The following is an 11,839-nucleotide window of genomic DNA, read 5'->3' as shown; positions in this document are numbered from 1 at the left end:
AGGGTACAACTGAGAGTAAGAATGAAGAGATTCTTTATATTCAGGGCTACTTTTGGGGATCCCAAGTACGTTACCCTAAGCAGAAGCCATAGGAAAAGTCTCCGTCCGTAGTGCATGACTCCATGTGTCTGACGTGTCTAGCAAAGGAACAGCTTTAAAGACGGAAGCCATCGGGGACAGCCAGGTCAAAGTTGGTGGGAAGGAGGGCCAACCGCCTTTGGATTCAGGGACTTTTTGTACTGATGAAGGTATTCTAAAACTGGAGCACAATTGTTGTGCAATTGTACGAATTTACGAAAATACATCAAACTGTACACTTACCACAAGGAGATTTTAGGTATTTTTTAAAGATGTAATAAAAATTTTGCATTCCTCAGTAAGTTATTATGTTTAGATTAAAGTGACCAGTTTTACTTTTAATTGTGCGTACTAACAAAATAGATTTGAAGGTAATGAATGAAAATAGAAATATTTTTGTAATTGGCCAAGTCAAGCAACTTTGTTGGAATAAAATAAAGACAACTTTAGATAATCTTGTTAGTTGTTTTACAGTTATCTTTCACCTGAAATAGCCAGAGTTTCCCTGAGAATTTAAGTAAAGTCATTTAGTTTTTGTTTTTGAATAAGGCATTACCTAATGTTAAAGAATAATTTGGTAATAAAATACACCTTCTGGAAGCATCTACAAAGTGTTTTACGCTAATAACTATAATTATTTTTGAAATTATCACTGGTAAAATAATTCTATTTATTTCTACTCATCAATAATTAAATTTCAAATGAAATAAGAGCCTAATTGTAAGTGGCCAGCTAATGTCTTAGCCTGGCTGTATTATGTGTCTTAAAAGTTCAGTATTTTGCAGGAAAGGAAGCTCCATTTATGAAAAGAGGATTTTTGTTTTGCTAGACAGGAAATAATGTTCCAATTAGTTAGAAATGACCACAGAAATTCCTGATTGAAAATGGCATGAAGTAGACAAGTCCTGCAGAAGATAAAAAGGGAGATTACTAAATATTTCGATTTCCCAGCAGGAAGGAGGAGATTAGTCCTATCATGCTAACCAGCTGTCTTCCAGCATTAAACCAGGAATGGGCAACGAGTCTTTGAAGGACCTTGTCTGTCTTGAGGATAGGTGTTTAGAAGTGGGAGTGCCAGCAGAAGGTGTCATTCTATAGGAATTTTGTCACCAAGGGATACAATAAAAGAGTGATGGTGGCTGCTGATGACCATTCCTTCTGCATCATTCCCTTGCTGGAGTTCCTTGGCTCCACATTCTTCTCTTAGGCTGACAGCTCTCTGATTACCACCTCTGCCTCACCACCACGACAACCACCACAAAGACCACCATCACCACCACCTACTAAGATACATTCCTTTGTTCTCTTTGAACTTCTGTTACACTTTATGCATTGGGACAGAAACAACTAACCACGGTCATACATAATAACAGAAAATCTTGTTTGCCCAGAGAGTGGACTTCTATGCATACGTTTACCTTAGTTGGGTTTTCCATATGAATTTCATCACCTTCTTCAGATAGATCCCTCCTGTGCTGTTAGCAGACGCTGTTGTGAAGCTGTGCATGGTGAGGGTCAACACCTGCATCCTCCACCCTTTTCCCAGCAATCTCCTCTTTTTTTTTTTTTTTTTTTTTTTTTTTGGTTTTTTGAGACAGGGTTTCTCTGTAGCTTTGGAGCCTGTCCTGGAACTAGCTCTTGTAGACCAGGCTGGTCTCAAACTCACAGAGATCCGCCTGCCTCTGCCTCCCAAGTGCTGGGATTAAAGGCATGCGCCACCACCGCCCGGCCAGCAATCTCCTCTTGACTCCCATCCCAGGGGTGCTACTAGTCACAACTTGCTGTATGAATGAGAAGACTAGGAGAACAAGCCTCTTCATGATTCCTCGATGTCATTAAACCTATTAGACTCATCACTAAATTCATTAAACCTATTAGACTCATCACTAAATTCAGCTCAATATAACTAGATCAAACAGATGACCTTTCCTGGGTGTAGCATTGTGTTGTGGCTGGCCCTGCTTCCTCTGGGTTTGGGGACTAGGTGGTAGTGATCTGTGCTGGTGGGAATCAGATGCTCTGGAATCTTAAAGGCGCTCAGTTTGTTAAAGCAAAAGCCAGTTAAAGCAAAGTTCTGTCCTATACAAACTCAGCTCACTTTGACAAGGTGTTATCATGCCTTCTCGCCTTGGGCAAGCGGCAGCAGCAGAAGCACAGACTCCCTGTGTAATGTCTAATACAAAACGAGCCTCTTTGATGGGGCAGACACCCTTCTTTGTCCACAGTTTACACCTACGCTTGTGGATGAGCGATTCAGGGCAGACCCACAAACACAAAGCCCTCAAACAATGCTGCTGACACCCCCCCCCCACAGACCAATAGCAGTTTATAATTAACCTGACATTTTTATTAACCAGTCTTAGACGTCAAAGCCGCAAAGCGTAAGGCAGCGTTAATACTGTTACCTACAGGAAATGAGATCTAAGATCCGAGTCTAGTACCAATTTTAAAATGTAATCACATTATTCCGACATCTGGGAAGAGAAATTTTGCTGGGATTCTTCCCAAAATTCCCGAGCCCTTTCCTTCACTAGGAGGTGGGGATGGATGGGAGAGCCCCAGAAGCTTTGTTGTACTGAGACATTCTCAGGTAGCCTAGGCTGACTTCAAACTTGCTAGGCACTTCAGGGTGACCTTGAATTTCAGAACTTTCTGCTTCTGTCTTCCCAATAGTGAGACTATATACAGATGGTAGGATTGCGAGAGGAACTGCACCATCATGCCGGTTTTATGCCCAACTGGGATGGAACCCAGGACTTCCTGAAGGTTAGGCAAGCGCTTCACCCATTCGGCAATATCCCAAGTCTAACTCCCAGACTTTTAATTGGGGAAACTTTTTTCTACAAGTTCCGGATTACATTCCCCCTCTCTCCTTCCCCACGCTTTCCTGTCCCATGATTTCTTCTCCACTCCCTGCCATTTCTTTGATTTTTTTTTAAACAGTTTCACTGGATTCGCACCAATTTGGAATCTCACTGTGTTCCTCCAAAGAGGCAAGTCCTGGGCAGATGCCCACGTGGTTCATTTCTGGATTCCTGAGCCCCGCCTGCGCTGCTTGCTCTACAAGTAGCCCTGCCGGGGAGAAAACTCTTTACAGAAGTTTCCTCCTAGCCTGCAGCAGAGCTCGGCTTTGGGTGCAAGGAACTCCCAAGCAGAGCCCCGGCGCAGGTTCCAACTCACAGTGCCCTGTCATCAGGTGCCGCCTTGTGGGGAGCAGCTGCACCAGCTGGCGTCCAGGTGGAGTCAATGAAGCGCAGCCTGAGGAGGATGCTGCGCCCAGAGGAGAGGAAGGAGATCCAGGGCGTTGCCTACTGCGGCGTGAAGGAAGACACGGACTGCTTTAAGGACTCCTTTAAGGTACTGGGAAATCAGTCGGCGGTCTGGAGCGTGCTAGGCCAGTGTGGGAAGTGGGAGGCTGGGGCTTTCCTTGCGTGGAGTATTTTGATTCATTGACTACACAAGTTCAGGAAGCAGTGAGTGTGGACAGCGCAGGAGACCAATGTATCAGGTACTGAGCTCCATGGTAAGTGATGCTTCAGATTGTGGACCCTGGGGTCAAACTAGAAAAGCGCCAGTCACCGCGCTGCCAGATGGTCCTTTGTTTTGCTTACTTGTTTGTTTAACCCCATCTTGCCAGGAGATGGGTTGATGCCAGAGATGTTTCCCTGAAGTACTTTTGATATGTAACAGAATTAGAACCCCGGGACCGCACGAAGCCCGGACAAATGTGGAGGGTGTGCCCTTCCACTTGGACGTTTAAGCAGAGTTTTCCTTTGAACTGAAGTGGATGCTACAGCCGAGGATCTGGTCGTCAGACAGAGATCCAACAAGTGTCTTGGGGTGGAGAAGCAGTTTTGTCTAAAAGTGAAACAGAGAACTCAGCGCTTGCAAATGGTGCCTGATGAGGACAAACGGAAGCAAGACCAGCAGTGGGTGTGTCTGGGTTCTCCTCAGGGGGAGACCTAGTGATTACCTGAGGATAGCTGTGATGGGTGCTTCAAAGAGTTCTCACTGGATGCTCTGACTTACAAGAAAGTCGCACACACGACCAAGCTGCTACTGAAGCCGCCACTCTGCGCTGAAGGGTAGAGGCTGGCTGTCCGCTGCCCAGAAAATCCATTTGATTTCCATAGCTTGATAGCAAGAAAGGGAGGGGTTCTTTTGAAATGTCAAGATATTAACTGTGGTTTTTCAGCACCCATTGCGAATTCCTCTCCACCGTGGAACCATGTTAATAGTTCCTTATGCATTATTCAAGGGTAAACGAAATACTTGTGCAAACACAAACTTTCAGAGTTTTCTTTAGCTTTCAAAGGTATGAGCTCACAGAGACTGGACTTTAATTCACACATTAAGTAAATTTTAGAATACTTTTCAATTCAGTACTTAGAAAGTTGCTTTTTTAAAAAAATAAATAAATAACCGCTTCAGAACATTCCATTGTGGGGAATCGCATCATATTTTATTTAACTACTTATGTACTGATACGTACTTTGGTCATTTTGTTTGTTTTGCCTTTTTATTTAGCTTTGATTTTTTTTTTTAAATCTATGGCTGTAAATGTGGTTTCGCAATCTGTATGTTTGTCCATTGGCAGTTTTACCCTAACAGAGGCAAGAGTGTCAAAACAGATTCAATTTCGGTAGACATTGCCCGACTGGGGTCTAGGACGCCATTCCTGCCAAGTCAGAGGCGTCCTACCTCACAGAAATTCAAACGCAAGGCCTCCAGATTGAACACTACTTCCCATCCCACGTAAACTTAGCATGTCAACCAAGGCCTTTTGCTTTAGTAGGAGGAACCGCATCATGGGTTCATGAATTTCAGTACTAAGATGCTATCATGGCAATTAATGTGGGGCAGAAAGGAATTTTAAGATTTCAAATAATCTTTTATGTAAGCTTGTTTTCTAGAGATCTGTAGAGGAATTTCTGCCATCCAGTCCCAATATTTTCTTTGTTTTTATTTTAGTATCTTCAGGTTCATTGGATTAACACAAGCTAATGCTTTTTTCCCCTTATTTTACAGTCCAGCCACAGTTCTCCCTCCCACTCCTCCTCCAGCCCAACCCCCATCCACTCCTCCCAATGGGTAAGGGCTCCCATGAGGAGACAATAAAGTCTGGAACACTAAGTTGGGCCAGGACCAGGCCCCTCCCCCACCCTCCTGCATTAAGGCTGAGCATGGCATCCCACCATAGAGAATGGGCTCCAACAAGCTACCAGGGACTTAAAAATATTTTGGCATGTAACCATGCTATATATAGCTTCTCACTTTAGTTTTCTTCGCCTTTTGATTTATTTTGATTAGATATATTTCATTCAAGCAGACTAAAACAGATGGACCTGAAGTCTCTAATTTGAAGGGCTTGACTTAGAATTGATTTCTGTAAAAATAATCTAGTGCCTAGTGTCTTGAATATAATCATAGAAATCGGAATTCAAGAGCCTAAGAGCTTAGGGAGTACTCAAAACAGGAAACTATTCTAGATTAATTATTATATGTAATCCACCAGAGGCTTAAATATATAAACTAGGAAGAAATAATAAAACCACATGGCAGTTCTGGGATAACACTGAGATTACTTAGTGTGTTTTCCAGATTTGAAAATATGCATAATTTTTTTCAAAGATATCTCTTAATAAATAAATATCCTGTTAGAAAAAGCAAAAGCAAAATGTACTATAGGTCAGTAGCATTTAACAGTTTTATTTTATATAATAATTTATCTTTGGGTATCTCAGGTCTGTCTTACAAATTGTCTTAAGGAATTTCCTGATGACAGTTTAGGTTCTGAACAGAGAGGGCTTAGAACACTTCATGAGTTCCTGTGACATGTTTGTAGACTGCTTTGTCACTGTGAACTCAATAGTATCTTTCAAACCTCTGAAGCTAGCCCTTTCTCTAGAGAGTGTGGAGCATTTATGTTCATTACCAACCACACAACAGACTTGGAAATTGCTCTTTTCAGCACTGGTGATAGGCAATAGTATCCCATAATCAAAGAAATCGAATTCAAACACTAAAATGCTTTCCAATTGATTTAGGTGAGCAACTTCTTTGAGAAGGCAAGGCGTTAAGAGGAGGCGGCTCCATTTTGTGAGGAACCTCAGTTTAACTATTGATTATGTGTAAATCTGAGAATGGCTGGATGTCTTTAGACTATCCTATAGTCACTAAGAGCACATGGAATTGATTTTTAGTTGGAAAGTTCCACATTTTTGTTCAAGATACTGCCAACATAAATTGTTCTTGTTGTTTTTTTAGGTTCTATTATGTGACTACAAGAATAAAATCCAAAGTGGGAAATGTAGATATTTTAGGTTCTTCAGTCTTCACATTTAGTGAATTAATCTTAACATGCCAAATCCATCACTAATCTATTTCATAATTTTTCTTTGCAATAGTGAAGTGTTGCAGTTTTATTTAAAATTACAAATTATGTTTTGAACAGTTATCTTATGAGGCAAAGGGGACCAGTCATAGCCACAGGGAGAATTCAAAGCAACTTTCTTGATCTTTTGTTTGGGGACTATTTCTGTGGTTTGAGAAACATTTATCATGCTATCTTGGTTCTCTGCAAAGCTGCTGCCTTGTGGTTCATTTGGGTCTTTGTAATGAAGTAGCTATTGAGAGAGAGCTTTGGAAACAACTTGGGCATGTTTTCCTTCTATCATATTTTACACCACAGCCTCAGTTTCCCTCCTTGCACTCTGCCCAGTTCTTCCCCTACCTCTCTACTTCCAGATCCACTCTTCCTCTTTTTCTTTTCAGGAAAGAGCAGTCCTCCCAGGACATCGACTGAACATGGCATAGCAAGTTATAATATGACTGGGCACAAACCCTCATATCAAGGCCGGACGAGGCAACCCAGTAGGAAGGAAAGGGTCCCAAGAGTGGCAAAAGAAGGCAAATGTTTTGACTTGGCAGTGTGATTGTAAATCATTTGAATCTTGGTGTTGCCCCAGAACTACAATGGACTTCTGTGAATTCTTCCTATTTTTTTTTTTAATTTAAACCTCTAGGAAACTAAAACTCACCAAATAACCCAGTGTGCACAAAAGTCAGTATAGAGCTGAGGTGTAGCCCCTTAGGGTACTTGCCTCGCATGGGTGTAGATGTGGGTTTGCATCTGAGCCTAGAATAGACTTAAGTGGTTGTATGAACCTGCAATGCCAGCACTCAATAAGTAGGAAGAGGACAATCAGAAGTCCAAGGTCAGCCTCAGTTATATAGAAAGTTTGAGGCCAAGTCTGTCTTACATGAGACCGTGGCTTAAAAAGCAAGCAAAAGTCCTTATGTCCCTCTATGTTCTTTGTAAAGACTCCTTTCTTCCTCCATTCCTCTCTGAAAAAGAAAATTATGCATATGACTATATCATGGAAAACGAAGCATACGAATGTGTAGCAAACACTGAGCACGGTGAATAAAATAAAAGAGGAGGAAAGAATAAGAGTGTTTCTTAAACCTTTGTCTTAGAAGCCGTTTGAGTTTGAACACTGTCTAGGAGACAGCCTGGTTGTGTGAGCTACAGCTACTGTGTATTAGAAAGTGGATAAAACCTAAAAACAGACCAGGCGTGGTGGCTCACACTTATAGTCTGAATGCTGTGTAGAAGGGGGTCAGGGATTTTAGGTCTTTTTCAGTGACACAGCAGGTTCAAAGCCAGCCTTGAGGAAGAAAGGAGGGTGTCACCATTCACTTGCAAATACGTCAGTTCAGTCACGTGGCAATGCACAGATTAATAGAAACGGGTTAAATTAAAATGTAAGAGTTAGCCAATAAGAAGTTAGAGCTAATGGGCCAGGCAATGTTTAAATGAAAAAAAAAAAAGTCATTCTAGATGCAACTTTGAATGGAAATCTTGATCAAACAATCGGGGAAAAGTTAAATATTTCTGTAATTATTGATTTTTAAAGATCTCCATTTTCTGTGTCAGACAGATGTTTACAAATTTCAAGAAGCCAAATAAGACAACTGCTTGTTGTCATTATGAATATTAAAGTGGAAATTCTTGAATTTTGGCAGGAATTGCTTGGGCTCAGGAGTAGGGCAGCTGTTGCAGATCCCTGAACAAGTCCTCAGGGGACATTGCCTGAGTATGATCTTAACTTCAGAGTGTAAGGAGGGGTTGGGTAGAGACTGACTGCAGGCAGGAGAAGCCAACAAAGATGAAATACTTTAGATTCCTTTAGACTTTGCAACCCTCACATTCATAGACTCCCCTTCTTATTACTTTAGTCAGGGTCTATTGAACACAAAATAAGAACTTTCAGATACCATTTCCACAGTGCTTTACTATGCTATGATCATTTTCAGTACTTCCAGTTCTTTTTTTTTATTGATTTTTATTGAGCTCTACATTTTTCTCTGCTTCCCTCCCTGCCTTTCTCCTCCCCTTCAAGCCTCCCCCAAAGTACCCATGCTCCCAAGTTACTCAGGAGATCTTGTCTTTTTCTACTTCCCATGTATATTAGATCTATGTATGTCTCTCTTAGTGTCCTCATTGTTGTCTAAGTTCTCTGGGATTGTGATTTGTAGGCTGGTTTTCTTTGCTTTATGTTTAAAAACCACTTATGAGTGAATACATGTGATAATAGTCCAATTTAAAAAAATGGAATACAGACCTAAACAGAGAACTCTCAACAGAGGAATCTAAAATGGCAGAAAGACACTTAAGGAAATGTTCAACATCACTAGTCCTCAGAGAAATGCAAATCAAAACAACTCTGAGATTCCACCTTACATCGGTAAGAATGACCAAGATCAAAAACACTGATGACAACTTATGCTGGAGAGGTTGTGGGGTAAAGTGAACACTTCTGCATTGCTGGTGGGAATGCAAGCTGGTACAGCCCCTTTGGATATCAGTGTGGCAATTTCTCAGAAAATTAGGAAACAACCTTCCTCAGGACCCAGTAATACCACTTTTGGGTATATAAACAAAGGATACTCAATCGTGCCACAAGGACATGTGCTCAACTATGTTCATAGCATCTTTTCTGGTCATAGCCAGAACCTGGAAACAACCTAAATATCCCTCGACTGAAGAATGGATAAGAAAAATGTGATACATTTACACAATAGAGTACTACACAGCAGAAAAAAATAACGGCATCTTGAATTTTGCAGGAAAATGGATGGAGCTAGAAAACACCATTTTGAGTGAGGAAACCCAGACCCATAAAGACAATTATCACCATCACATGTATCCAGTAGTTCTTGATTCCTCTTGTTGGAACTGAAATACATTTCACCCAGCAAAGCAAAGCCCTCTGTAGTTTTTAATATATTATTTCTCAGCACATTTTTAAAATTTCCTTCAAAACTTTTCTTGAGGCCTTTGTTTCTATAATATATATAAGATTACGGTTGAAAAAATAAAACATTTGTTTAATATATTTATCAATGCATAGGCATTTGCTTACTTTATGTCTATATATACTGCGTTCTTTAAGAAAGCTATTTGCTTACAAGTTTGAATACTTGCAAAGTCATAAAGCTAGTACAAGACTAATTTTATATTTTAAAGTTTTGTACATGCCTGTTTTAGGTAATGGATTTTTATGCTCCTCTAGGTGGACATGGAAGGAGATACGTATAGACTAGAAGACTTCATGAAGAACCGAAGAAAACTAAGCAAATTTGAAGATGAAAATATCTCCCCTTTACATCATGCAGCAGCAGAAGGGCAAATTGAGCTCATGAAGATGATCATCCATGGGTCTTCTTGTGAAGGTAAGCAAGGGCCACAGTATGGGTTTGTAAAGCCATCAAACTCTTAGGTGGGTGGACAACCAGGAAATTTGCCCCCAGGACGTCGACTGTGCTTATGGGTAGACTGAAGGTGAAGAGCACATGTGGGGAAGCCGGAGAGGACTCTGTGAGTTCAACTTTAGGAGATCAGGTGAACAGCTTGACCAGCCAGACCAAACAGGAGCAAAGTCAGTTTGAGTGTGTGAGATTTAATTACTCTGAAGTTGCATATCCTGGGTGTGTCCTCTTGGAAATGTCATGCACAATCAGAACTGCAGAGGATGGAGTCATTGCTCTAAGACCTCGCTTTGAAAAAGCTAATGAGATTGAGGACATGCATGGGCATCGTTTAGGACCAGGGATCATGAATAAGAGGTAGCTAGGGGGACTGACAATGGCAGAGGTAGAGTGGAGTAGACAAGAGGGTGTTGGGACACAGGCAGTAGAGAAAGTCACCTGGATGATAAGTTTGGGAGATCAGTTGAGACAAAGACATCAAGTAGAAAGGAGGTCACAGGAAAGTCCTGCTTTAGAAAGCCCCCGTGGTTACAGGAGAATGAACTGTGAAAAGGGGTCAAGCGAAAATCACTTTCAAGTTGTGCATTGGTAAATGAAGCTGTTTAACTGTTTGATGCTGAAAAAATATTTTGTCTTGTTTAGGCAGAGTGGGAGTCTAAGGTGTGTTGGGGGAGGAGTGGGTTGAGAATTAAAAACTCAAATGAATGAAAGGAGTGGAGAAAGGAAATTTTAGAAGAGAGAGAAACAGGAAACCTGGCTGCCTCGTGGTTCCTACTACTGTTGATTGTTACCAAGTTTGATTCATGAGTGAGTACCTTTTGTTTCTTCAGACTTACTGTTATATCACCATGACTACCTTATCCCAGCCACAGGGCAATGCAGGATGAGGAACAGTCTATTCTCACACATCATTCACAAGGCGAATCACGCCACGTGTCTACTGTACAAAGAGGTGGAAAGTGTGTCCACCACTGGGGGCTCAAAATCTAGCTCAGGAGTTTAGTAATGGCCTGCTACTCTTCTCATGAATATTTTTGAAATCCTTACCATAGGCCACACACTCTAAGATATTTACAGACATGACCCAATATTTTTCTCCCCATTGTAAGGAATGTTTATTTATATACTTACAGATACATATTAGGATATATGCTTATATGCTTTACCAAGCTTGGCTCATATAGATGAGTGATTCATATAATTCGTTAGTAGCAGTGTGCTACTTTCAGTCCCTCTAAGTTTCAGCATCTCCATCTTTTTGCCTATTTGTCTTGGGGACATCTTTGGGACAATCGTAAACTTGATTGGAATCACAGTTACATGGCACCTAGTTAGAATATGCTCTGATGATATCTCAGAATTTTGTTACTGTTATGAAATCAATATACAGATAAGAATTTAGCAATACGAGAATCTGTTTTTACAAATATTACATAAAAAATTAACCCAATTTGTAATATCTGTACAAACTTTCATATATTCGCCAACAGTGTCCATTGAATAATTTTGAGAAGTAAAACTATATCCTATTTCTATATTCCAAGACAATGTATCTGGTTTTATAAACATTTGACAGTGAGTTTTGAAGCCGGTAGTTACTCTGGAGGTGTTAAAAACATCCCAAACACAATTTGATGCCTATTTTGTTATTTCTTTAGTACTGAATATAATGGATAGTTGTGGAAATACCCCACTACACTGGGCTGCAGAAAAAAATCAAGTCGAAAGTGTGAAGTTTCTTCTTAGCCAAGGAGCAAATCCAAACCTCCGGAATAACACCATGATGGCACCCCTTCACATAGCCGTACAGTCCACATACAATGAATTGATCAAGGTGAGGCTACTGCCAACTGGGAGGGGGGCTGATCTGACTCGTTTCCTGTTTCAGTGTCATGCAATGGCAAATGAAACATAACAACAATGATGCTATTTCTCACCAAATGATGGTGAGGAGGAGGAGACAGAGAATTCTAATGGAGATGCTGTG

At 40.9% G+C, this 11,839-nt stretch overlaps 1 protein-coding gene across 1 annotated transcript in view; it reads left to right on the top strand.

Annotated features, from left to right (window-relative positions):
- Positions 1–3,296: 3,296 nt before the first annotated feature.
- The window catches only part of Trpa1 (transient receptor potential cation channel subfamily A member 1), a 45,203-nt gene continuing 36,660 nt past the window's right edge, over positions 3,297–11,839 (top strand). Inside the window, exons 1-3 of the mRNA XM_057790758.1 lie at positions 3,297–3,435; positions 9,657–9,816; positions 11,511–11,686. Of these exons, the coding sequence (XP_057646741.1) occupies positions 3,325–3,435; positions 9,657–9,816; positions 11,511–11,686 (447 nt within the window). The 5' untranslated portion in view covers positions 3,297–3,324. The remainder of the gene's footprint in view (positions 3,436–9,656; positions 9,817–11,510; positions 11,687–11,839) is intronic.

Source organism: Chionomys nivalis, chromosome 16, assembly GCF_950005125.1.
Source record: "Chionomys nivalis chromosome 16, mChiNiv1.1, whole genome shotgun sequence".
In the NCBI taxonomy this organism is placed as follows: Eukaryota; Metazoa; Chordata; class Mammalia; order Rodentia; family Cricetidae; genus Chionomys; species Chionomys nivalis.
Note: the sequence above shows the minus strand (reverse complement) of the source record. Positions and strands in the feature narration are given on the sequence as shown.